The 27,181-nt window shown below is 41.6% G+C and overlaps 2 protein-coding genes across 3 annotated transcripts in view; both read left to right on the top strand.

The window, feature by feature from the left end:
* The window catches only part of MTOR (mechanistic target of rapamycin), a 62,954-nt gene extending 51,184 nt beyond the window's left edge, over window positions 1-11,770 (top strand). For both annotated transcript variants that reach the window (XM_021417457.1, XM_021417458.1), the window contains exons 40-58: window positions 187-287; window positions 516-612; window positions 1,243-1,341; window positions 1,939-2,061; window positions 2,626-2,808; window positions 3,259-3,393; window positions 3,698-3,872; window positions 4,091-4,226; window positions 4,832-4,979; window positions 5,665-5,787; window positions 6,063-6,145; window positions 7,254-7,326; window positions 7,824-7,898; window positions 8,391-8,526; window positions 8,937-9,002; window positions 9,694-9,774; window positions 10,052-10,132; window positions 10,333-10,438; window positions 11,012-11,770. In XM_021417457.1, the coding sequence (XP_021273132.1) occupies window positions 187-287; window positions 516-612; window positions 1,243-1,341; window positions 1,939-2,061; window positions 2,626-2,808; window positions 3,259-3,393; window positions 3,698-3,872; window positions 4,091-4,226; window positions 4,832-4,979; window positions 5,665-5,787; window positions 6,063-6,145; window positions 7,254-7,326; window positions 7,824-7,898; window positions 8,391-8,526; window positions 8,937-9,002; window positions 9,694-9,774; window positions 10,052-10,132; window positions 10,333-10,438; window positions 11,012-11,027 (2,037 nt within the window). In that variant the 3' untranslated portion in view covers window positions 11,028-11,770. The remainder of the gene's footprint in view (window positions 1-186; window positions 288-515; window positions 613-1,242; window positions 1,342-1,938; window positions 2,062-2,625; window positions 2,809-3,258; window positions 3,394-3,697; window positions 3,873-4,090; window positions 4,227-4,831; window positions 4,980-5,664; window positions 5,788-6,062; window positions 6,146-7,253; window positions 7,327-7,823; window positions 7,899-8,390; window positions 8,527-8,936; window positions 9,003-9,693; window positions 9,775-10,051; window positions 10,133-10,332; window positions 10,439-11,011) is intronic.
* On the top strand, window positions 11,995-26,657 carry EXOSC10 (exosome component 10). The gene is made up of 25 exons (XM_021417468.1): window positions 11,995-12,207; window positions 12,702-12,838; window positions 13,619-13,742; window positions 14,221-14,325; window positions 14,532-14,697; window positions 15,456-15,567; window positions 15,856-15,931; window positions 16,062-16,172; window positions 16,552-16,695; window positions 16,970-17,160; window positions 17,883-18,039; window positions 18,533-18,681; window positions 18,992-19,042; window positions 19,808-19,919; window positions 20,455-20,505; window positions 21,059-21,137; window positions 21,315-21,439; window positions 21,780-21,875; window positions 22,522-22,596; window positions 23,075-23,162; window positions 23,276-23,349; window positions 23,906-24,074; window positions 24,551-24,612; window positions 25,788-25,864; window positions 26,467-26,657. Exons 1-25 carry the CDS (start codon window positions 12,040-12,042, stop codon window positions 26,495-26,497), a joined length of 2,730 nt encoding a protein of 909 aa, XP_021273143.1. The 5' UTR covers window positions 11,995-12,039; the 3' UTR covers window positions 26,498-26,657.

Raw genomic sequence — 27,181 nt, 5'->3', positions numbered from 1 at the left:
GTATTTTGTCCAGCGAAAAATAAAGTCTAGGAGCAATGTGGTCTGTGGGGAACATGAATGGAAGCCAGCTATAAAGTGGATTAGATCTGTTTCCACATAGTTCTCCCTCTTTCCCCATGCTAAGACTAGGATTCCTGTGGATTGATACTCCTGTGTAGAACTAATGCATCAATTTCATTCCAAAAGGATTTATCCAAGACCCTCTTGATGTACACAGTCCCTGCTGTCCAAGGTTTCTTCCGATCCATATCTCTGTCTCGAGGAAACAATCTACAAGACACTCTCAGGTACGTAATAAAGCCCATAGTAAATGAAATCTAGCTGATAAAGCCACATAGTTTAAGATTAGGCAGAACCTTTTTCTGCTCTTGTAATTTCAGTTCAAACTAATGCATGTTAGGTTATCCTAGTTTGGTTCTGTGAAGAAGAGTTTTCTGTAAATGTATCTGAAGATATTTGACTGGAATACTTTTTCTTATTTGTTTCATTCTTAATGAATGTTTCTTTTTTTCCAGAGTCCTTACTCTGTGGTTTGATTATGGTCACTGGCCTGATGTGAATGAGGCTTTGGTTGAAGGGGTCAAGGCAATCCAAATAGATACTTGGTTGCAGGTAAGGAACACAAAAGGCTGAGACAAATCTCAATTTTAGGGGAACCTTGAGGATCTCTTACAAGTTACCCAGATGATCCTTTGCTGAACAATTTTGTAGGTGAGTGACGAGAGCAGTGTGCAAGCAGTACAATTTGTAACTGACTTAAGAAGAATTTTGAATAGATGCTAGAGAAGCATTCTTGTGTTAATTTCTATATTTATATGTAGACTAGCTCATAAGAATGAGAGAGCAAAGGTTTTAAAATTGAAGACAGTGATCGAGTATAAAATAACACTGTGCTACCCCAATGTAATGCAGACAGTGAGTCTATTTTGAGACTACTTTGTAGATTGAGTCTTGTAAAAATGGCTTAATTTCTTATTTGAGTGTTCCAGGACACGTCTTACTCTGTCCGTATGAAGATCCTATAATAGTTTTGCACAGAACATTTGTCATCTCACTGAGCTGTTCTGCATTTTTGGCACTGTTTGGAACTTTGCTATGTTATCCTCTGACTATCTCAGAAGTGAATGATTGGCCTGTATCTCCTTTAGAGACTGTGAGGTCTCTGGAAGAGGGCAGAAAACAGCTTGTGAACGGTGTGTACGAGCTGACAGGGATGTTTATTTTACTTATCCTTCCTATTAGGTTATCCCTCAGCTCATTGCAAGAATTGACACCCCTCGACCATTAGTAGGACGTCTCATTCATCAGCTCCTCACAGATATTGGACGGTACCACCCCCAGGTGAGCTTTGGCTTAGAGAAGGAATTTCCATAGACTTGTAGCCTATTAAGGTATTTCTTGTATGTTCCATCTCACTGCTTTAGATACTGCTGTGGAATTGACAGCAGGTGAAAGGGGGGGCATTTCTGCTGCTGCAGTTCTGAGGGACTATTTCACCTCAGTCCTATTCAAATAAAAAAAGAAATGAGGTGGGTGAGCCATGCTGCAGGGGGAGTCCTCTTCTGTCGCTGTAATAGAAAGTTGGGTAGTGCAAAGCATCATCTTAAATCTAATCTCATTGAGCAACTGTTAAGAACCTGCTCCTGAGACGTTTTTTCAGAATTTCTTCCCACAGCGTGCAAAATCACAAAAAGCTAAGTACAATTTTCCGTTCTTCGAGTTTGATACAGGCTCTTAAAGTCATTCTGCTGTTCAGAGAATTAAAGTCTTATAAACTTTTTGGATTGGAAGACTTTGAATAAGAAATTCCTACCCCCTCTCTCAAGAACCAAGATTACTTTCTCCTGTCCAACCCTAAGACTGCTATTAGTGTTTTGCTAATCTTTCAATTTATGCAGCTCTTCTGTGTGGTTCTAAAATATTGTTATTTGTTGATAGGCTTTGATCTATCCTTTGACTGTTGCCTCTAAATCCACAACCACTGCTCGCCACAATGCTGCAAATAAAATCTTGAAAAACATGTGTGAGCACAGTAACACGCTGGTGCAGCAGGCAATGATGGTGAGTGCTTAGTGTACCATAAAGTGTGTGGTGTTTCAGGTATGACAACATGAAAACGACTGTTCAGTGTTTGTTCTGTTCAAATACAAGTTTTTTTTTAGTTTGGAAGAACTTAGTGTCAGCATAATTTCAAGAGAATAATATAAAATGGGCCATCACATTCAGACAGTTCTCATGTGTCCTTATGAATAAAGATGGAATAAATGAAGAATCATTTTTTCCACAAAGATGTTTTTGCATAATGAAAAGTGGAAACAAAACTTCTCATTTAATTCAATTGCTCAAGGTTTTTACAAATAAATGAAAACTAATGCTATTAGGCCAAGTTACACAAATACATACAGAATTTCAAAGGCCAGAAATACAGTGAGAAAGGCCTGATCATCTTCATAAAGAAAAAGATAAATAGACTTGTGGGAGTTTCTGTAGCTCCCTTTAGCTGACAGCAACAAATACTTCATAACCAGAAGAAGGTAGTTTTGCATTTTTAAGTCAGCATACATTCATAATGGCTAGGTATTTTCTTGAGTATTTTATTTTATTTCTCTTCCTGACCTGAAATAGGTAAGTGAAGAGCTAATCCGTGTGGCTATCCTATGGCATGAGATGTGGCATGAAGGGTTGGAAGAAGCATCTCGTCTGTACTTTGGAGAAAGAAATGTGAAGGGAATGTTTGAAGTGCTGGAACCACTTCATGCAATGATGGAGCGTGGGCCTCAGACTTTAAAAGAGACGTCCTTCAATCAGGTATCAGCAAATGAACTTCTGTTTGCTCTCAAAATTAGGCAGGACAGCTTCCTGCCCAAGATGAGTTCCAAGGACTGTTGCCATCTAAAAGAAAGATTCAGGCTGTTGAGATCATTACACTGTTAGATTTCATTACTTGTTGTTTATTTCTGAGTCTCTATTGTTTTTGGTTACTGTTAAAGAGTCTGTTAATATTCAACAGAGTGAACATTCTATTCATTTTGTTGCCTCCTATTGTGAAGTCTGTTTGGGAGTAATGTTGCCCAAAACACTCAGTGCCTGTCTTAGATCCAGGAATTTCTGGTTCAGTAGTTTTGGCATGCTGTAAAAAATGTGAGGTCAAGGATTTGCGATGGAATTTGAAAGTAGACTGTGCTGGTATTAAGTGGTCTCCACCTGTTCCACTGTAGTCTGTAGAAATGTTTCTCTTGTTTTTCACTTCCTCCCTAGGCCTATGGCAGAGATCTAATGGAAGCTCAGGAGTGGTGCAGGAAGTATATGAAATCAGGAAATGTCAAGGACCTAACCCAGGCTTGGGATCTCTATTACCACGTTTTCAGGCGTATCTCAAAGCAACTGCCTCAGGTACGGGGAGAGGTACAGTTCTGCTGTGGGGCTTACAGTGTGTGTTGTCAACACTAATCTCTGTTTAATGTTTTCTGGTTATTCAAAGCATTCAAATTCAGTATTCTAGAATTAACTGCTTTTAATTTGCTCAGAAGCTGCATAAGCTTCAAGTTTTCTACTTACGCAGCCTTTTTGGCAAGAACTGAAGTATTGACAGCTGACTGTGAACTGTTCTAGGCTCCTTGCCAGCATGAACTCTTCAGATGTTTAAGTGAGATTTAACTGAAATGCTTGAGGGATTGTGTTTCATCTGTCTTTGTAGCTCACTTCTTTGGAACTACAGTACGTGTCACCGAAACTCTTAATGTGCCGGGACCTGGAATTGGCAGTGCCAGGAACGTATGATCCCAACCAGCCCATCATCCGCATCCAGTCCATTGCACCCTCACTGCAGGTCATCACCTCCAAGCAGCGGCCCAGGAAACTAACGTTAATGGGTATGAGGAAGCAGTTTTTACTTTGCTGTTCTAGTATTTAAATTGTTGTTTTTAGCATATATCAAGTAAAACTTCTACAGTGTTTCCATTCCAGTGAGGTATTCCTTAGTAGTCTGGTCAGTCTGACTGCCAGACTTCTCAGTTCTTCTGTGTCCTTGTGTTTACTCTTCAGTGTTTGCTCAGTGAGAGTAAACTTTTCCCTATTCATCCTTTTCCAGGAAGCAACGGGCATGAGTTTGTGTTCCTTCTGAAAGGTCATGAAGACCTTCGTCAAGATGAAAGAGTGATGCAGCTTTTTGGGTTGGTCAACACTCTGCTAGCAAATGACCCAACTTCTCTTCGTAAAAACCTCAGGTATGTGTTAGGGATGGCTGCTGAATGTGCTTAAACACAAGTGACATCCAACAAATGTACAGGAACCCTTGGCATAACCAGTTGGTTTGTAAGGAAATGAAGAGTACTGGAGCCAAACTGATGCAAGTATTGATGCCAAGCTGAGCATGTGAGAGAACACCCGTTCACGGGCTGAAATTTGGAGGAAATTTTTACATATAACAAACAACTTCCTCAGTGTACAAGTTCCTTCTTGTGGACTGTTATAGTGTTAGAGATAAATGCTATTTAAAGATAGGTTCCTAAGGCAGTGCTCAAGCTGAGAGCAGGCTTTTTATCAAGAATTTTTTTCATTGTTGTTATAGTCACTAAACAGCTTGGTCAATAGTCACTGGCTGCAGTTCTGTACACTCTTTCAAATGTTAACATATCAAATGTCACATGCAAATTATAGATCATAATGGGTCACATAACATGTACCTTCTAAAAGCAGTCTTAAAACCACAAAAGCCAGCCATCCAAATGGATGTTCCAGGTCTGTTGGGGGGGGGGGAATGAAAGTCAAGATGTAGTAAGTCATAACAACAATTTGAGCTCTGATTTTCCATTTTTTTTTTTTCCTGTAGCATCCAGAGATATGCTGTTATTCCACTGTCTACAAATTCAGGCTTGATAGGTTGGGTCCCCCACTGTGACACACTGCATGCCCTCATCAGAGACTACAGAGAGAAGAAAAAGATCCTGCTTAACATTGAACATCGCATCATGCTGAGGGTAAAGGGCAACAATAGCAAATTTTTTGGTACATTCTTTTAGGACTCCAGTGTCTTAGTGAAGAACAATGATGCACGCATTTTTCTTCATCTGTTTTCTAATTTGTTGTTGGTACCAGCAATAAATGCAAGAATATCAGATAAGTGTTCTAAAATGCTACAAAAAAGGCAAAATTGGCCATAAATTTATTTGTTTCTCCTTTCCTGTTTTAGCAGTGACCATAAGTTGTCACCATCTGGTGACTAAAATGTGTTTTTCATGAATATGATGTGCCTTATAGAAGGTGCCATGCTGCTGGCATTTACAAACATTGTGACTAGGGAACACGGCCAAAGTTAGACAGACTGGAGAAACAGAACATTACTAGGGAAGTTGGAATTGCCTGCCAAAAAGGAACTTGTGGGCCAACCCAGGAAATGTTTTTCAAAACATATTTACCTCAGCAGTATTTTAATTAAATATGGCTATGGACTATTTTTTGGATGCTAAATCATTTCCTATCCCATTTCACCTGAATTCTTCGCTGTAGTTCTCATACTATGTTTGGGAACACAGTGGTCAGTCTGCAAATAATCTTGTACCATATTTATCTTGAAATTATTTGTGATTGCTGTGTTTCTTATAGTACGGCTAAGGGTTACTGAATGTTTGTTTTTAGTTGCTTAATGTCACTTCTCAATTATAGATGGCTCCAGATTATGACCACCTGACTTTAATGCAGAAGGTAGAAGTATTTGAACATGCAGTCAATAACACAGCTGGTGATGACCTTGCCAAACTGCTGTGGCTGAAAAGTCCAAGCTCAGAGGTTAGTTCAGCACATGTACTGTCTTCTCTGCAGAATGTGGGAGAGGTGGGTGTGCTTGCACATAGCAAACTCCAAATGAATGACTACAGAAGCTGGGTTTTTTTCAACAAATGAATAAAACTTTGCTGCTTCACAAAGATCTTTGCCTGATTAGAAATTGCTGATTTGGAGTGTTTTTCACAGTCCAAAATACAGCAGTTAATATGTAAATTAAAATGTAAGCTGAAACATGCAACATGCCTGCCTGACATTTTCTATGCTGTCTCTGCTTGTAGGTATGGTTTGACAGAAGAACAAACTACACTCGTTCACTAGCTGTGATGTCAATGGTTGGGTACATTTTGGGTCTTGGGGACAGGTGAGTAGTATTGCAAAGGTTTTTCTTTGTTTTTTAAATGAAAGCAAAGACTGCACAGACCTCTCAGTCTGGTCACTGAATCTGTTCTTATGATAACACCTTTTGGTATGGATATTGCTGAGCTCTGACGATTACCATCTTTCTGGGCTTCATTGTGCTGCCATTATTTTCAACACTGCAGCGTGTGATAGAGTTTGTGCATCTTGAGTACAAGTAAGAGTTTCTTCTGTTCTGAGAGGAATACACGCAGGACTATGCCAAGAGCCCCAAGTTCTGGTTTTGGCCTTTCAGTCACAGAATGGGAAATCTTTCTCCATCCTTTCTATGAAATGGAGAAGATAATGCTTTTTCTGATCTGCACTGCAGACATGTTCTGGAGCAAAGTATCAACTTTAAATGAATTAGGCAAATAGGAAAAAAAAAAAGATAAAAACAGAAATATTGCATGCAGTATGTGATTCTTTGTCAAAAGGGGGCATCGTAACTTCCAAAATATTTTTGAAGGCAATATCATTTAGAATTAAGATCTGTAATGCAAAAATAGCTAAATCCTCAAATATTTTTAAACAAGAAGCTTCTGTTCCTGGGCTTAAAGGCTTTTATTATGAAATTTGAAACCTTTGAAAACTGGATTAAAACAAAATTGGAACAAGTCAGCATGAATAACAGTGTCTTGGCTTCTGTTAGTCAAGATTGATTCTCTTCTCTTCTGGTAGTAATCCAATTTATGTTACTTCACTTGCATAATTCACTGTATTTATATACTGGAAAAAAATGAAAAAAGATAATACAAATAGAAGAATTTATCCTAACTGAAGAATAGATGTCATATCCAAGAACTGTACTCATGGCTGTGATCCAATAGGTTGTTTGTCTTCCATGGTGAGATAGTATCCAATTCCTGAGAGGTAATTACAAAAATAATGTGATAGATGCACTGTCAAGGAAGCTGTTCTGTTCATCCCGAGATCGAAGACCTCAGACAAGCAAGCTGTCACTGGCTGTTCTCATTCATGAAGATAAATATCATTTCAGACTAGAGCTGTGATTTACTTTATTTCTTTTAATGACCTGTCAATCTGCTTTTTCTCCTACTCCTCCATCAAAGACACCCTTCCAATCTGATGTTAGACAGACTGAGTGGAAAAATCCTGCATATCGACTTCGGGGACTGTTTTGAGGTAAGTCTTTGTAGTTGAACATAAACTTTAGTAATGTTTCACATTCTCTGATGGATCAGAAATCTAAAAATAGACCTTGGAGAGTGGTCCTAAGCAACCTGTTTGGCTCTTTTTTGGGTTTCACTTTTACCCATGGGTGCAAATAAAATTAGTTTTATCTCAGAGGCGCATCTTGGTGGTTAGCTAACTGCTCTGGAGCAAACAAAGAAGTATTTGCTACTAGCATCACTGTTCTGTAAAATTTCCTGGAGCAGTTTAAGCTGCTAATAGGGAATTTTTGTTACTTAGCATTAGCAACATGGGCACATGCTTCAGTTTTCCCTGTCACTAAGTTAATTATCTAGCTTCTCCCTCAAATTTGTGGAAGCTCAGGAATATAAAGCTGGGACTTGCTTTGTGTTTGGAATATAACCCTTAAGGTTGTAGCAAGAAAAAAAGTACTTATTAACTCTTAATTAGTTAGCCATTCATTTACTAATTCTCCATTATTTGTTTAGGTTGCAATGACAAGAGAGAAGTTCCCTGAGAAGATTCCGTTTCGGTTAACGAGGATGCTGACAAATGCTATGGAGGTAAGTATTCCCTCTTTAATACAAGAGGAATTGTTCCTAGGGAAAATGGCACCTATTTCTAAATGTTTTTCCTGTATTTCTGTTATGGTTGAACCTCTCCATTCCTGCAGGAAGGAGAGATGTTACCTTTTCAACTTCATTTTTTGGTCTTGTGATCTTTACAATAAATCACAGTGGAAAGCAACGTTTTCACTGATTGGGAAGAAAAAAAAAAAAAAGAAAATTCTTCAGTTTCTCAGGCCTTCCATAATTTCCTCGCTTCAGATAGGTTTTGCATCAACCAAACACAGCCAATAGCGTGGTACTTTACAGTGATCAGCTTGGTGGCAGAAGGGAGCTTAGGTTGTAAGGATCTTGTTCTTCTAATGAACAGAGAATGACAGAAGGGAATTATAATTCAAAGCACGAACCATTTCTTGCTCCCTGAAAATTAGGATTGGAGTTACATAATGAACAAAGCAGTGTGGTTGATGGCTTTTTTCTCTTCTGAAGGTAACAGGCCTTGATGGCAATTACAGAATCACCTGTCACACAGTGATGGAAGTCCTGCGCGAGCATAAGGACAGTGTCATGGCTGTGCTAGAGGCCTTTGTGTATGATCCATTATTGAACTGGAGGCTGATGGACAGTAAGTTATTCTGATCAAACAGTGGCACCAGGAGAGTCATCAATCTCATTAAGGTTTTATTTGAACAAGAAATTCAGAAGCATAAAACCTAATGTCTCTTTGAAGACAGTCTGATTGTATTGTTGATTTGCAAGTGCTATTTATTGCACGTGGTTCTTGGAATTGTAGTGTAAACTCACCACAGTGATTAAAACCCTTTTGCCCTGAAACACAGACGCAGAACTAAGCTACACACAAAACGATTTGAGTTGTCCTTGCGTTAGCTGTCATCAGGAGGCTAAAAGCTATTTTCAGGTGACATTTGGAGAAGGAGAAAGGCAGTCAAGCATATACTGTTTGTGGACAGGCAGATTTGCTGCAAAACACTGAAACTCGAGTTCATGTTTTTTAGTTCTTTTATTTTCTTGCAGCAAATACAAAGGGCAATAAACGCTCACGGACAAGAACAGACTCCTACTCAGCCAGTCAGTCAGTAGGTGAGTAAAAACAATGGATATCATCAATGTTTGGAAGCATTTTTTCTAAACAGTGTACAAGGCCATGAAGGTATTTTCAGCCTTCGTTCTTCTCAAAAGTAGACAAACAGCTCGTTGTCATTAGCTTTAGGACTGTAAGTGTTGAGTTCAGTACTTGGCTCAAACAGCAGATGCTCATTTACAGTTATATTAACACCACTCTGGGGCACATAAACTGTTGTAAAGCAAGTAATAATTGGCATCTGGTAGTTATTTACTTAGCCACCAAATTTGAGTGTGCAAAACTTGGCAAGTAACGATCTGTGTGTTGAAGATTCATTGTACTGAGTCTTAGCAATTGCTTGCTTTACTACAGAACAGTGGTGGTGTTTCATACTGAGAGTTCTATAAATATGTATTTGGTGTAGTTCTGGGCTAATTGTATATCACTTCAAAGTATCCCTCATTTGCAGTTTAATATGAAATGTTCCTAAAAGTTGGATCAAACCTGTCAGTATTTTAGCAAGGGAAAAATGTTTGTGCCTGTGCTACGTTTTCAGTAGCGAGAGAGATGTGTAGTATGCTTTGTCACAGTCGAGTATGCTTTTCAGAGGAGCTGGTTAACAGTGTTATTAATGTTTCCAAGAGAATGTTACTTTGCCTGCCTTTCAGTTTAACATTTCCATTTTTGTTTTCATGTTTTTATCAAAAGAAATGCTAGATGGTATGGAACTGGGGGAGACAGCCCATAAGAAAACTGGGACCACAGTGCCTGAATCCATCCATTCCTTCAGTAAGTTTCTTAGTTGATTTTATACCGATACAGAAATTGTTCTCAGATATGGAAATTCCATATAATGAGACACGTATTCCTCATTTATGCTGGTAAGGAACTGCATAATTACCTGTGCTCTCCTTTCCAGAAAAAGGTGACAGAAAATATAATGGAATTTGGGTTTGTTAGCAATCAGAATGATATTTGGGAAGGACAGATGTAACAGCAGGACAAGTGTTTTTATTGCTCAGACGATGTCCTAATTCTATGGGTTTTTCCTGCTTCTCTCTTGTAGTCGGAGATGGCCTAGTGAAGCCAGAAGCTCTAAACAAGAAAGCAATTCAAATTATCAACAGAGTTCGAGACAAACTCACTGGTAAGCACGTATTTATGTATGTAAAATCTGGTGAGATGGATCAGCACTGTTTTTAATGTTTGTATTTCGTGTTAATCCTGTGATTTCTATACAGTAAGGGAAGAGTAGTACAAGTCCCATCAGTCCTGAACTCGCCACCTAGAAGTTACGTTTGTGTCGTGTGACTTCCATTTATGTTTCTTCATCCCTTAATTTCAAAGGTCGAGACTTCTCTCATGATGAAACTCTTGATGTACCCACGCAAGTGGAATTGCTCATTAAGCAAGCTACTTCTCACGAGAATCTGTGCCAGTGCTACATCGGATGGTGAGTTTGTCATTCGGCTAACAGTGCAAAGTTCTTCTCTGAATGATCTGGAATGAATAATTTGAGCAGAGGAAAGCCAACAAAAACATTACTTCTTGTGTATTTAGTTATATATGGAAGCCTTACCACATGTTGCATCTGATCTCGTACATTTTGCAGGCTTATGGCAGAGATCCCTTAGACAGTCCATTGTAAGAAAATAAGTTGTTGTTATAAGTAGTGATGAGAATTATAGAAGATTTAAACTGCAGTCAGCCTGAACACTTAAGTATTTGAAGTAAGGCATGTGTTGGTCACTGATTTCATTTAAAGAACTACATACTCTGAAGTAAACGTAAATGATTTAGTTACACAGCTGTCATTTGAGAGAGATAACAGTGGATTGTACTTAAGGAAACAGACATTTAAGTTTTTAAGCATTACATTAACTGGAAAGAAGCACGGGCATCACCTGTCAACTGTTCCTATACTATGTCTTTAAAATGGTGCCTTGGCAATCTCAGTCCTTCTCAGCATTGCCTTTGTGAAACTGCATGCCAGTTAGCATTACTGCAATATTTTTGTTTTCTTTAGGTGTCCTTTCTGGTAACAGAAGATTCCAAAGTATCCACAGCCTTTTATTCTGGAGGCTTTTGCACTCCAAACTTGCTCTTCTACAAACACAGACTGAACGTTGGACTGATATACAGCCTCTGTCAAATATTTTGAAATGTAAATGAAAAGAGTTATTGTATATTAAAAGTTGGTTTAAGCCAATTTATAGCTGCTATTGGAAAAACACAAGCTGTCTGAAACACAACAGTTGATTTGAGTTTCCAGGACAGTGAAGACTGATTGTACCACAGGTGTCTATGGTTCCACTTGGTCTTTGGGAACTGGTGAATATAACTATATACGGGTTTTGACTTATTTTTCAGTGTAACTAAGTCAGTTGCAGATGGATTGTTGCCCTGATCAGAATACTGAAGCAGATCAAAGAATTTAAGACCTTGAGCTGAACATAACCAGGTGCCTCTGTGCAGATTGATCGGTGCAAATTGGATGCAGGGTGCAGATGAAATAGCACTTGGGAGCTCCCAGTGCCCAGATTAAAAAGCAGTGTTGGGGACTAAGCAGGGGAATTTGATAACTGGCATAGGAGGCAAAAAGGGGGAGAGTTGGTCATGACTTGAAACGGAAAATAATGGTTATTAAACATGAGAGTGGAGATAAAGTTATGAATTATGAATAAAACATTAAAAAAAATGCACAAAATACAACAGAGTAGCCATGTTTAGATGCCATGTTGTATTTGAATATTTTTGTGCCAATAAATTACACCAAAATGTAGAAGCGTGGACTGCGTTCTTGTTTATTCCTAAGTACATCTTAGGAAGAGACAGGGAGGCAGGTTAAGCAATCTGTAACTGATTTCTGGAAGGGCCGTCTGCGGTGGATGGGGGCTCGCAGACAGCGCGGCCCGCCACTCCGCAAGGGGGCGCAAGATGGAAGGCTTGGTACTGTCTACCCGCGCACATGCGCTGCCCCTTTTCCGCTCTCGGCCCTGACGCGCGGGAAGCTCTCGCGAGAGCTTTTGGTCGTCGCGTGGCTGAGGCGGCAAGATGGCGGCCGCCGTCGGCGGGGGAAAAGGCAGCGCGGCGGCGGGGAGCCCCGCGGCCCAGGGAGGGAGAGGGGGGCCGGGAAGGCTGCCCGCGGAGACGGAAAGAGAGGGGAATCCCGCGGCGGCGCTGGTGCTGCCCGGCTTCGACGACGTCGACGCCTTCGTCAAGGTGCGGGGCGGGGGGGGGAAGTGGGAAGGGCGCTGTGCACTACAGCTCCCGCCGTTCCGTGCGCGGCTCGGGCTGTGGCGCTCGCAGTGCGAGGAGCCGCGGGGCATGCTGGGAGCTGTAGTGCTGTTGTGTGAGGGCTGTCTGAGGGTGGAGGGCAGGAAGCCCTGCAGTTCGTTTTCATTAAAATAAAGCCAATATCTGTGTTTCTGCTGATTTAATAAGGCCTTTTTAGACGGAAATCCTAGACTGAGAGCTAGACATGTCGTTACTGTTGTTATACTTTTCTCAGTTTAAAGGATTCTGATGAGATGGTGTAAAGAAAACGACCGTGAACTTAGTCATGTTAAAAAAGTATACAAGCCAACAAAACAACACTTTGTGGTGTGTTACACCTAACCACGCCGTTCAGTCAGGCAGGGAAAAAAGCATTTCTGTCCGCACACTGAGCAAGCAGGAGCAGTCTGGCAGCACGGTGACACGGTGTTCTCACACAGCATGCTCTCGGCACCATGGTGGCCACCACGAAGGCGTCCAGTGGGCTCCCTCAGCCTGGCGACGAGTACGACTTCTACCGCAGCTTCCCTGGGTTCCGGGCGTACTGTGAAGCGCAGGGCCAGCGGCTCCTGCATTGGTAAGAAGCTGTCGTGGCCCCAGAATCTTCTGACCCGAAACAGAGGGCAGCACCTTTCTTGGGAATCTCCAGGCTGGTTTGAGATGAAAGGATGTTTTATGTCACGTGCCTAATTTTAGCTAAGTTTCAAGCAGTTCGCATTTTAAATGACATGTTTACGTAACGGCTTTAATAATGGCTAGGGTAAAGAACTGTGGAGCAAGCAGTGACTGATATAAATGTACTAAGGCTCTGGGAGAGACCTGGGAACAGCGTTTCAGTATCTGAAGGGGTATATAAGAAAGAAGGGGACAGACCCTTTAGAAGGATCTGTTGTGACAGAACAAGAGGAAATAGGTTTCAAACTAAAAGAGGGGAGATTTGGACTGGATATAAAGAGAAATATTTTTACAGTAAGGATAGTGAGGCACAGGCTGCGCAGAGAGGTGGTGGTGCACCGTCCCTGGAGACACCCAAGGTCAGGCTGGCTGGGGCTCTGAGCACCTGATGGAGCTGTAGATGTCATTGTTCATTGCAAGGAAGTTGGACTAGATGGCCTTTAAAGGCCCCTTCCAAACAATTCTGTGATTTAGAAAGTTGATTGATAAAGAAATTAGTACTGTTAGTACTAAATAACGCTTAGTGCTGTATAGGTATTTCTTACATTTACCAGTCTGTTGTTATTATAGGTATTACTTTTGATCTGCTTTCCAACTTCTAAGATGTAGAAAGTTGAGAAGAATTGCATGGTTCAGTGTGCCTGTGCTTAAATTAATAGTAGCTGTGCTGTTCTCTTGCAAGCATGAGCAGGGTGATGCAATACCATGGCTGCCGCAGCCACATGAGAGATCACAGCAAAGTCACGGAGCTGGAAGATAAATTTGATATGCTGGTTGACTCCAATGACATCATTCTTGAAAGAGTGGTGAGCAAATTATTCCTCAACATTATATGTATAAAGTATTCAGGTACCGCAAGTTTTTTTGTTAAAATAATTTTAGTATTAGTGTTTTTACAATTGTGTTTAGTGTGTCCTTAATCTGATACTTACTTAAAAAGCATTTCAGTGCTGTAGACAAGTGTTCATAATAGTTAAAGCCTTGTTATGTTGCAAAGGTAGTGAAAATAACATGACCAGTGAGAAATCGAAACACAGTTCAGCATAACAACCTCATAACCTGAGAACAGGTCCATAAATTCACAGAGCCCTTTCTCTTAAGGAAAATCATCCTTATTTCCAGCATGTGGACATTGTTCCTGCGTGTGTCTGTCTCACTTCTGCACAGTTTGTGAAAAGAGGTTGTGGAGGTGTCTGTCTGTCTGCGTGATTGTCTGATTACAGTGGCTGAGTACAGTAACTGAGCAGGTGTTTGGTTTTCATCTTTTTTTTTTCTGGAATTTAGGGTATTTTACTGGATGAAGCAGCAGGAGTGAACAAAAACCAGCAGCCTGTCCTTCCTGCTGGGCTGCAGATCCCACAGACAATTGTTTCCAGCTGGAACCGCAAGGTGAGGCTTCTGCACTCGGTTTGCCATGTTACAGCTTTTTTTTTCCCAGCACTGGTGCTACAGTTTTCCAGTGGACTTCAGTAATTAAATGTTTCCTCGGACTTTTTCATGTGTTCTTACCTCCTTTTTCTCACAGTGTTGGGTCAGGGAGTAAAAGAGACTCTGGACATCTGTTAAGTCACGTTGGTTTGTCTTCTTTTTAATAGGCAGGAGAATACCACAAAAGAACTAAGTCTGAAACCTTCCGATTGCTTCATGCCAAGAATATCTCTCGGCCTCAGCTTAAGTTTCGAGAAAAGATTGACAATTCCAACACTCCCTTCGTACCTAAACTTTTTATCAAGCCAAATGCTTTGAAACCATTGCCTGAAGGTAAGGTTTTTTGTTGTTGTTGGGTCATCTGTTGAGAATATTTGACACAAATCTGTCCTGACAATCCAGAAGCAGAATTATTGACTGTAAAAACAAGTCGGAGCAGAAGGTGTTGGCTGTTTGGATGTAGTAATCTCTCTGACTTCGTTGTTTACGGATGTGCAGTGTAAGATTCGGTCAGCATACAACATCTTTTTGTTGGTATGCAGTAGCTAATCTGCTCCCAACAGATATTCTCCTGCTTCTCTTTGCCACCATTGAATTTCCATAATGAGAGTCCTCCTGGCACAAGGAGTCTTGTTGGTTGGTCTGTAAGTCTGGTTGACTTTACAGATACCTTTTTCTTGTTAGTTAGAAAAGCTGGTTAGGCATGGCTAGGCCTAGCTTTATCAGAGCTGCCAGTGAAACATCTTGTCTCAGCAAGGTGTCACGCTTCTGCTGCAGATTCACCTCGAGTCTGCACTGATGTGGTTGTAATTTAGAACATGGGAATGACTGAAAGTTTTTTTCTGAAGATTTTTCAGTCTCTTTCCAAGCTCTCAAGCAGAGCCACCATGCGTGTTACTTGACAGCATCCTGTTCAAACCCAGCTGCAGGCACAAATCTAGCTGGCAGCAGAAGCTGTAGGTCTAAATTACCAAGTTTTTGATACTTTGTGATTGTAAAAGGATCCTATGGTGGGTGGAGGGGAGAGATTAGTAGATTGAGAGCTTATTATGTGTGGGACCCGGTCCAGTTGTTCCATATTGGTTGTTCAGCCCTCACAAAAAGCGGACGGGAACGAAAGGAACGCCCTGAAGACTTGGATGTCCCAGCTGCTTTGGCAGACTTCATACACCAGCAGAGGACGCAGCAAACTGAGCAAGACATGTAAGAAATTAAACCAGCAGCGAGGTGCTTGGAGTGCACTGCTGAACGTGCACTTGTATGGTCCCTTTGTGCTGATGACATTTACGTGTAACAGCTCTGCATGTGTTTGTGTCTGTACACTGTGTTGCGTGTGATTTCCTTTAGTCATCTGGAGTTATTTTAAACCTAATCATTAACAAGAGGCAAAATTACTGCTCAGTAGGGAAACTACCGTTAGCTCTCAGAACTCTCTGTGCGCTGGCTTCATGACTGAAATTTAGTCTGTGCCTGTTTTCCTAATTTCCATAGGTTTGCTCATCCTTACCAGTATGAACTGGAGCATTTTTCTCCACCAGATGGAGTTCTCAAGAAGCCGGAACCCCAGGTTGGTGCCCATATTAATTTATGAGCAGATGCAATAAGTTTACGGCCTTGACAAGTTTCAGAATTGAGGGTGGAGGTCGGGAGTGGGAATTGTCAGGGAACTTACTATTCTTCACAATTTGCTCTGCCAGATGTACAGGCCCATCAAGGAAACACCTTGTCATTTTATCACCACACTGGATGAACTGGTAGAACTAAATGAGAAGCTTATGAACTGTAAAGAGTTTGCCCTGGACTTAGAGGTAATCAGTTTGTGTTTTCTGTTTAATAGTCACATGTACACTGCTGGAACCTCGGAAACTGTTGTATTCTTCCAGTCTATTTGTAGTCTTCTTTTTATCCTGCTCTCAATGCTTTCTTACATGTGTTTGGTTCATGGCCCTGCCGTGTCAGATATTGCCTAGAGGCTTGAAACAAACAGTGGCAGTATTCTGAGTTTTTCAATGGTAGTGATGGCTGCACGCTTCATACTGAATTTGATCTTTTTAATTTTGCCCACACTGTATGCTGTGTTAGTGAGTGTGAAGATGTTCCATGTTATTCCTTCATTTGGGCTGCTGTTTGTTTTGTAGTATTATCTGCAGTCGATCCTAACGAATATTTCTCTTCCATGTTTTCCAGCACCATTCCTACCGGAGCTTCCTGGGCTTGACGTGTCTGATGCAGATTTCCACTCGAACAGAAGACTTCATTATTGATACACTGGAGTTGCGCAGTGACATGAACATTCTCAATGAGACCTTCACAGACCCTGCGATTGTGAAGGTCAGCTGCCAAATTCACCAGGAGTCCTTGGTGGCTTTTGTTGGATCGTTTGATTTTGGTAGTTCTTGTTCTGTTTGGTTTCTTTTTTTTGTTGTTGTTCTTCCTTTGGTTGTTTGTTTGTTTGATTTCTTTGGTAAGATTTCTTCTACACTTGGTGAAGGTCAGAGCAGAAAAGAAATCTGGTCCTAGACACATGAATATGAAACCCCACAGCACTGACAGCCCATAGTAGAAATGCTCTTCATGTTATTCTCAATTTATTTTGCTTTACAAGGTCCTGCACGGTGCTGATTCAGATGTGGAGTGGCTGCAAAAAGACTTTGGCCTGTACTTGGTGAACATGTTTGATACTCACCAAGCTGCTCGTCTTCTCAATCTTGGCAAGCACTCTTTGGACCACTTGCTGAAGCTGTATTGCAGTGTGGATGCAGACAAGCAGTACCAGTTGGCTGACTGGAGGATACGGTAAAAACTGACCCCCTAGATGGGCTGAGCTGCAAGGAAGCACTTATCCTTGTTTGTGTTGTTAGGGTAGAAGCATGTTTCTAGTTGCAAGCCCCAGAGTTGTAGGTTACTCTCAGAGCAAACGGGCACAGCGTTTCCCTGAAAGTGGTTGAAGTTTTTTGGAGTGTTACGCTTTTCTGTGTTTCTTCAGAAATTGAGTTATTTGAGGAAGGTCTGGGAGTATTGCTTAATGAAAAGCTTTGGGAAGCTCATTTCTTGGGGACAGTGCTGAACCACTGCAGTATTGTGGAGGAAGTCAGTGTTTGGCTTCTAAAAAGTCCCCACAATAATGTTTGGTCACCCATGGCAGGTAGAGCAGTATGCTGTGAGAGCAGTGAGCCTAGCTATGGGGATCAGCTCTGCACGCCACAGAGACCCCAGATTTAGTTTGTAGGCTCTGAAGAGAGAAAAGAGTCTTGACAAATGCCATATCAGGCACTTCTGCTGTCTGGCTTAAATACACGACAGTCGTGCTGTCTGTCTGAACAAGATGTCATCTGAATTAGATGAGTGCACAGTGTGTCATTGCTGTTGCCCAACAAATCCTTCAGGAAGGAAACAGAAGAATTTACTGTACGCATGTTTTAGATGCAGTTTGCCCTAATGTGTGCTGCAAAGGAAAAATAACTGGGGGGTGGGAGGACACCTGAAATGTATTAGTGTAATTTTGGCTCTTTTTCTAGCCCTTTGCCAGAGGAAATGATTCAGTATGCCCGTGATGACACTCACTACTTGCTCTACATTTATGATAAAATGAGGGAGGCACTGTGGGAGAGAGGAAACGAGCAGCCCACTCAGCTGAAGGTTGTGTGGCAGCGCAGCAGAGACATCTGCCTGAAGGTAAAGCTTCATCTGATTGGATTACCTGGATCAGAGTATGGGCTTACCAGGACATGAAGTCCTTTACCCGTTTCTTCATCTGTTGCTTAGATGTTTTGTTCTGTTTTCCCTGTATGTACGTCTGAAATTGACTGTGTGAACTCATACTCTGTTGTGTGCAGCCATTTGCTTCGCTAGGCAAAGTGCTGGCATTCAGATTTCCTCTTGCTGTTTTTTGAATGCTGACACACCTTGGCCTCATCAAGTGTGCCTTTCCCCAGGGAGATGTTATATGTCCAGATCTACTGGACATTCCTAGCAGTTCAAAGCCTTGGTGGAGTTGCCTTGAGACAGTTGCATTGTGTCTGTGGAAAGTACTGACTCCAAGATGCATTATACCCGAGTTTATCCAATCCCCTTGCATCAGTGTGAGATTCTGTCTCAATGAAGCAAGGCAACCAAGAAGGCTCTGATCTGATAACTAACCTCAAGTGTTTCTTTTTTTCCTGTCCAGAAATACATCAAGCCCCTCTTTTCAGATGAATCCTACCTTGAGCTCTACAGGAGGCAGAAGAAACACCTCAACACACAGCAGCTAGCAGCATTTAGGTTGCTGTTTTCATGGAGAGACAAGACAGCCCGTCAGGAAGATGAGAGTATAGGGTAGGAAGGCATTTGTTACGGATTCTGTCTTCAATGAGTCTGTGGGATTGTGCTCCCAGCCCTGAGGGGAAGCCACTCTGTTATCTGTAGAAATCAGTGTACTGCTTCGGACTGCTTTTTACTTGTAGAACAGAAGTCTTATTATGTTTGACGTAAATTCTTATGTGTATCTAGATTAGTCTCGCTTAATTTCTTCTTAATTTATTTGTGTCTTCAAACAGCATAAATTGGGGCAAGCTTGTGTACTTTGAAGGTATTTTTAAGAGTTTTTCACATTCTTTTACATTCACACTGCCTCTTTGTGTTGTAGATATGTGTTACCAAATCATATGTTATTGAAGATATCAGAGGAGCTGCCCAAGTAAGTTTTGCTCACGCTTGAAGAGTCTCATTTGACTTTGATACCTAGTAAGGTGTTTCCTAATGCGTAGTTACTTCTGTAGTTAGTTCCTTCCTTCCAGCTGTCAGTACTGCTTTTCTTTTTCTTTCTTTTTTTTTTCAGTTTGTTAAAGAAATTGTAGTTTTCCTCCAGAAGCCTCCAAAATTCTTCTCAGAAATGTATCTCTATGATTTTATTGCACTAATACATTCCTTTGCATTGCTATCTATCACACATCCACCCTTGAGATTCCTAAAGTATTACAGAGCAAGAGAGTATTGAATTCCCCTATAAAATTTGTTTTTTTTGGTTCTCAATGGGCGTTGAATGGGGACAGATCTCTTTCAAAACCCAATTCACCCAACTTTTTTTTTCTTAAACACTTCCCACATTTCATCATCTACTGTTCCATGGCTGAGAAAAATAAAAATACATCTTTAAGTGCAAGTCCACTGTTGGACTCGGCCTCAGTAGACGAACACTGAAAAAGGAAAGAAGGGAATGACGAGTACAGACAGACCACAGGAAAAAGGAGTGAGTTGAGAGGAATGGTTTCTCCTTAACTGCACAAATCGTGCATAGAAAAACTTTTCATCGCTGAGAATATGCTCTGACAGATTAATCTGACTTGTGTTGTTCTGTCACATTGGGGCCTGTGGTTATGTCTGCTTCCACATCCTTTGAATGCAAATGTTTAACCTATAAGCCATAAATACAGCACGCTGAATTTTTCTCATCTCTCTTTAGAGAACCCCAGGGCATCATTGCTTGCTGTAATCCGGTCCCACCACTAGTTCGCCAGCAGATTAATGAATTGCATCTTCTCGTTCAGCAGGCCCGAGAGATGCCTCTTCTCAAGGTAGGAGTAGCTCGTGTCACACGAGAGCCATCACTTGCTTTCCATAAGGCAGGTACTAGAGCCATGTGGTGACCTGTGGGGGTGAGCTGTATGTTGGACAGGGCATTACTGAGCAGGGTGTGGTTGCCCATGCAGTAGAATATCTTTATGTCACAATTTACGTTGACCTGTGAGTAACATCTGGACCTTGTGGAATTTGTAGGCCATATAAATGGATTCATAAATCTTTTTCTGCTGTGGGTGAGGGGAAAAAAAAAAACACCCTAGATTTAAGAAACTCGTTAGATGTAATCCAATTTCAGCATGTAGTTGTTGGTAGAGTCTTCTTCCTTTGGTGAAACAAGGCCGTTTGTGAGCATGACTGTTTGCTTTCTGTGTGAGTATCCATATGCAAACACTGCAGGAAAATAAGAAAGATTGTAGTTTTATGAACCTGCTAGCTTGTAATATATGTATTGAAAACATTAGCAAAGAGGCCAGCCTAGAAGAAATAGGGCAGGTGCATTTAACTGACTATCTTTCTCTCCCATTCCAGTCAGAGATTTCTTTGACAGTTAAGAAGAGGACATCTCTCTCAAACCCTGAGGTAGTGTTTGTATAATATTTGTTTCCTACCATCTTAAGCCTTAAACATGGGAAAAAACAACATGGCAGTGTTCTAGCTTCCAGTAAATTGTTTATTCTAGTCCAATTTACAGATCTCTCCGCTTTATGTTGATGTTAAATTTCTGTGCTAGACTCAAAACATTACCAGCTGCAAATTGGTATTTTACAAATCACCATTGTAGCAGCACTTCGGGTTTCATCAGCAAACACTCTAGATGCTAGGCATTTGCATGTGTGTCAGTGTGTAATGATAGATCCTTGTGAGGGGAAGTCTCAGGTGAGCTTCTGAGGCTGACTCATTTATTCTCCTCCTGCTTAAAAAGTAAAGCATCTCCATTAGCCACTGGGTATATTTGCTTGAATGCCCTTTTGATGCCAGATGCATTGTGCTCTGGCAGGTTACATTAAAAATACTCAGTCTCTGAACAACGCTTCTTGTTGCATTTTCTGTAATGTATCTCTGCAGTATCTGAAAATGTGTAGATTCACTGAGTAGTGTACTAATGGTGTTTGCCATTTGAACCTTTCTGCAGAGGCTGGAGAACACTTTCTTTGGACCACATGACAGTTCCCGGATTCCTATGGATGATTTTCAGAATAATTCTGCATTGGGTAATTTGGATTTAAGAACCGTGATAGATGTGACATTATGTGGCTTTGATATGGGGAAATAAGCAGCAGTGAAGAAATTTTCAGTGAAATCTTATTACATGGAAAAAAAAAACAAACCATCAGTATAATATACATGGATCTAATTAAAAATTCATCTCGTTTTCTATTTTCTTGTAGGATCTACATCTGCACCAGTCCTGGAACATGATTCGCTCTTTTCAGACAGCGAGAGGACGATGAATGAGGGTGTTCAGCCAGAGGCAGCATGCCTTGTTGCTACTGCCACTGTCAGCATATTCAGTGTAAGCACTGACTGTGGCAGTGCCAGTGTTCAACTATTAGAAAACATACTTCATGTGGTAAAAATGTGCAGTAGTGGTGTAAGAAATAGTAAGGTGGGGTGTGCATGGAAATGCTTCTGATATCCTGTCAAGCATATGACATAACCAAGGCAATAAGGTTAGGAGGCCAGCAAATTAATTCTTTCTAGAGGGCTGCTGCCATCACTGGCAGATAATGACAAATTACATGACAAAAATTAAATGACAAAAATTTCAGATAATGACAAATAACATGCATGTAATGGCAGTAGCCAAAAGTAAAAATGATTCACGTTAATGTTTCTTCCCTTTATTTTTTTAGGAATGTGATAAAGATGAAGGAAATGAGAAGGTTTTAACAACTGCACAGAAGAAAGCCCAGCGTATAATGGAGTCCTTTGAAAATCCGTTTAGAATGGTAAAATTCAGAATTGGGTAAAACCCAATATGTGTTTGTAGCCATCCTGGTAAAGCACAAAGGATACTCTGCACTGTTTTTCCAGGCTGCATGAAAGACCTTGATATAGTATCAGTTCCTGCTGGAAGTGAGAGGTTGTCTTTGCAGAGCACACACGTATTGATGTGTTCCCAAAACATCTTGAGTATTGGGTTGCATCTTAGATAGGTCTTTCTATGTAGTAAACAGACCTCTTGTACTGTTTGTTTGCTTTTCAAGCTTGAGGTTTCTTTAATTTGCATCCCATTTTCATCTCTGTGCCTGAAATTAGTGAGTTGATTTTACTCTCCTAATGAAAAAGAACAAGAGAATGCTTTGCAGCAGATTTGGAGCAGCAGGTTACTGGGAAGGAGTTTAAAAACAACTGTTTTCTGCTGTGTGGTTGGAGGTTTTGTTTTCTTTTGTGTGTTTGGTTTGGTTTATTTGTTTGTTTATTCTTTAATGGTGTTGTTGGCTATGGCTGTGGTAACTTTGGTATTTCCAAAAGGTTATCTTCCTGTCGAATGTTTCTTCCGTATGAATTTGATTTGGAACGTTTTACATGGCGTTGTAGCAGTGAGCTAACAGCACTAATGGCACATGCTGTGTTTTTTTTTCCTCTCTGCAGTACTTGCCTTCAGAAGAGAATCCTGCCTATGTCTCACAGTCTGCAAAGTTTGACCCATCATCGAAAATTTATGAAGTAAGGTGTTAAAATTTCCTGCCAATTACTAGCAAAGAAACAAAGAATTAGATTCTTTTCCTTCGGAGGCCTCAGCAATATATGGCATTTTTTTTTCTCTTCCTTGGATTCTCCTTAGGAAAAGAATATAAGCTTTAAGAAACATAATGTGTTTCTAAATCAGTATCTCGTTGTTTGAATAGCATTCATATCCGACAAAGAACCAGAGATTGGAGACATTCCTCTTTGTAGTCTGTCAAAACTACAAACTCCTGAAGTCTGTATCTGCTTTTGTTCTCACTGGGCTTGTTTGTAGCTCAGAACTTCTAAAGCCCATAGTTTTACTTTACTTGGTGCAGCAGATCTTAATCTCTTTTTACAATCCAGTGTGATCTTCTGTGCTCTTAATGAAGACCAGCGTGTGGCAGCAAGTTTATAAACTCCCTTTTGCCATAAAACTTCAAAGAAAATGATTCCAGGTAATTTTTTTTCACTGCAGATCAGCAATCGATGGAAGTTGATGAGTCAGACACAAGTACAGAAGGAATCCAGGGATGAAGCAAAAAAGAAAGCAGCCCAGCAGTCAGGTGCAGCCCTTCTTCTCCTCAGTCTGTTGGCTAGTGTGCTTTTCCCAGTGACTGTTTCTAACCTCGTGGCTAGTTTAGTCCTACTTCCTACAGTAATGTTTGTTTGTCTCTAGCTGCTCGTGACCAGGCACAGAAAGCGTACAAAGAGGCAACAGAAAACATTGTGTCTGTTCGTCAGCAAGCTATGGTATGTCATTGCCTTTCATTCTTCCAGCCTTTGCCTTTTTTGACCTTTTTAACGTCAGTTCACAATAAGACCCTGTGCCCCTGTTACTCTGAACCACTGCCCAAGCTGAAAGCAGCTGATTTCAGGCGACCTGAATGACAGCCATAATAGCAGTCTGTCCGTGGTTCTCCCTTATGTGTAGCAGCAAGCCCTTGGCAGCTGTGCTCTGCAAATCTTCACATCCCTCCATGTCTTCAGAAAGGAATGTGTTCCCCTGCTGCACCTCACTGCTCCTTGCTTGTCTGTGGGGTGACAGCAGATCTCACCCTCAAATATCCTGTGAAATGACAACTTGCAAAGTCCCTGCGCTGAGAGGGGGCAGGAAGGGAAGGGAAGTGGGTCGGTCCCAAAGAAGAGCGCAGTGCTTTCCCCCCCCAGCTATTATTGCCACAGACAGCCTCCAGCTGTCACTGGGGCCCAGGCCCACCAACAGCTCATCTGCATGCTGGTGCTTATTCCTGCTCAGAGATGTTTCATTCTCCTGAACTTGTTTCCATTCTGTGGGTCGCTTTCACAGCAGGAACAAGCTAATAGGAAGAGGGAGAGGGTCGTGAGTGAAACTGGAACAGAACTGCCAAAACCAGAGAAGAAACGGCCAAAAGCCTCCCAGCAACCAGAGGAGCTGGAAGCACCAAAGCAGTTTACCCCCTTTGATTACAGCAAGTTCAACTTCAAAGTGTTTGCGGGTAAGATCTGGATCTCAGCTAGAGTGCTGCAGGCTGTGGAAAATGTTGCCACATTTGATGAGGCCTGAGAAGGCTGTGTGAATCTGGGTGCCAAGGCAGTACAAACGGTTAAAATGCACTTACCTTGCAGTGGGGAAGTATTAAAAGAAATTTTCCTGGGGAATGGGCAGTTCAGCATCCTTTTTCTGGTTGGAAACGCAATCCTGAAACAGCTGAGGGGATTGTGGGTTCATTGTTTGCTTCTTTTCTTGGCGGAGAAAGTCACTGGTTTAATTGGGCCCAAGAAACTAGGAGTTAAAGGAGATGTAGCTCCTCATAACATGCAGCTATTCAGAACTTCTTATGCCCTTGAGAGACTGTTCTGGTTTTTAGCTTGGGAGACTGCAGTGAAACCTCCTTATCATCAGAGAAACACCATGGAGAGTACTGTTCTTTCTAGCAATGTTTAGTGACAGCTTCTCTCCTCTTTCCCATAGGAAGCAGCAAGTCGAAGCAGTCAGCACAGTTTGATCCTGCCAGACAAGTTTACACAGGCAAGGTACAGACATGTCATGAAAGAAGTAACAGAACTGTTGGTGATCTTGTGTACCCAGCTGTGGGGAATTGTTGGGAAAGGTTTTCCTGTTGGAAGAGCGAACTCTTCCGGGATCTGCAGAGTATTCCCTCGCAGCGCTTGGTACTGACATGCAGCTTCCAATCACAAACCCATGCCTTGTTTTACAGCCTCATCTTGTTCAGGAAGAGCTTTCTTGGGGCCCTCACACTCCCCAGTGTTTCTCACCTGCTTATGCCCTGTTCACAGCTACACCCTCCTGCACAACAGGCACACACACCACTTAGGCTACTGTGAATCCCAATACCAAATTCAAGGCACTCTCCAAAATCTCAGCCACTCCGGTTATGGCCTTGGTTGGTCCACGTGTTGCCTGCATTCTCCACTAAGGGAAGGAATTTTTTCTTAATTTTATTGCTAATTAACTTAAACTTCTAATCACTGATCGGGGGAATTAATAGAACAAGTCAAACAGTGACCAGCACAGGAGAGTTTTTGTCCCCTGTCCTGACTAGATCACTCTGGCAGACCTGGCTTGCTGTATCCTGTGTGGTGCTCACATATGGAGCATGTGACACATGACATCAGTGGGCATTCAAGCATGAACTAATAGGTGCCCATCTGTGAATTCATGGGGTGCCGAGGCGTTTGTTAATTTCCAAAGCTCATTTCTTGCATTTCAGCCTCTTTCTTGTACATGCTGCCTTCTTGTGTATGTAACTGAAGGGCAAAAGGCTCCAGGAAGCCTCTGAGGTACTCATTTAAAATCATATTTGAAGCAGAATAGGTTTATGTCTGATGGTTTGTGAGTACAGTGTCCTGCACAATTTGCTGTGTCACTTGAACCTTTTTTCGAAAGGAAAAAAAAGCCAACAAAACAACAGTGAATTTAGGAGAACAAGGCTTTAGACCTTGAGGAATCCTTCTGTCTAGGTGGGTACGTGGGATATTGTGCCTCACGTGTTGTGGTTAGAGCAGCACAGCAGCATGTATTCAAGCGGATTCAGTGCACGTGCATGTACAGAGGTCACAAAACATAAAGCCCACAGTGTTAACAGAGTGTTCCTTGGAGCAGGAGGGTCCTGACAGGATGTGCATCACGTGGAACAGACTGTATTCGTCCGCTGCTTCACGCTGTCGTTTTTTTCTCTTCCATGCAGAAATTTGCTGGAGCTACCAAACTTCAACAGCCATCTGGAAACCGAAGCATGTCCTACCTGGCAGGGAAAGCTGATAGGTGTGTTGTCAGCCTGCTGTCGTCACGGGGCAGTGTTTCCACTCCTGTGCCCCAGAGCCACGGGCAGAGCACAGCCTATTGTGCTCTGCTGCTGGCGGAGCTTAAGCACGTTTAATGGGAAGCAGTTGCATAACACCTACTTCTGTTCATTTCGCAGCTTGACGTCAGTTTACAGGGGGAAAAAAAAAGAAAAGAAAAGAAAAAGCTTAGTCAGGATTAACGCAAATAAAAGACAATTCTGGGTGGAAGGTTTGAAATATTGAGGGAAAAGTTTGTGTGAATAGATGTGGGAGTCGCTTTCTTTGGCCACAAAGATGGGCAGAGGTGGGGAGAACATTTGTCTTGTTTGAAGGGAAGACAAATAACCCTACTGCCAAATATGGATATTCTTGTTCTGAACGTCCTTAATGTTCAGCTTCCTAGGCTCGATTCTGGTGAATTCTTTAGTCATAAAAGGGCGACGCTATGCGAGGGCTGCACTGGAAGCAGAAAGGTTTTGCATCGTGACCCTTTCTCAATAGAGTCATTGTAAGCTATTGTAGATTTTCAGTCTTGAGTGCATGTAGAGCAAGATTTAAAGTCTTTCTGTAACTGTCTTGCAGGGGTTCCAAGCACCACTGGCCGAAGAGATAGTCCTTGTTACGGGAGCTGTGGGAGCTGCTGCTGGAGGACGCAATAGTCAGAAGAACTGTAATTATGGAAAGGCAAATACTGGTCACTGAGCAGTTTTCGTACAGATGTTTTTTAAGCCCATTAAAATCCTTTTTTTTTTCCAAAAGGGAAAACATCTTAATTGCTTTGGCTTTTATTATATTCACGTTGTTCTTTACGACTATACTCACAATGTTGCGTTGTTGCTAATTCTGAAAGTTTGTCCTCAAAGACAGTCAGACTGAGCTTGGCACTGCTCGGAGGTGCATGCAGGTCAGAAGCAGGATGTCAGTGGATATGGAGGAACCCCTTGGCATCTCCTGAAGCCAGAACAAAAGTAATTGAGAGATTCAGTAGATGTGACTTAAACCCCAGCAGTCCAGAGGAGGAAGTAAGGCCAGACCCTGACCTTAGCCCTTGCTTGCACACTGAACTGCACAGCTCACCTTTTGCAAGACAAGGTAATGTGAAAAATGAGAGTTTTCCTGGCAGTGTTAGGATTTTAAAGTAAAGATTGTAAGGGGGTTGGGGTCGGTGTATAAGGGTTGAGGCACTTTTTAGATCAGACAAGGTAGCTAATCACGTTTTTCTCCATAATGATGCAGAGTGAAGGCAATGTTTTAACATAGAAAATAGAGCACAGTATTGACTTGAGGAAAACCAGAG

This window comes from Numida meleagris, chromosome 20, assembly GCF_002078875.1.
Source record: "Numida meleagris isolate 19003 breed g44 Domestic line chromosome 20, NumMel1.0, whole genome shotgun sequence".
NCBI classification, from domain to species: Eukaryota; Metazoa; Chordata; class Aves; order Galliformes; family Numididae; genus Numida; species Numida meleagris.
This window is presented reverse-complemented; position numbering and strand designations above follow the sequence as displayed.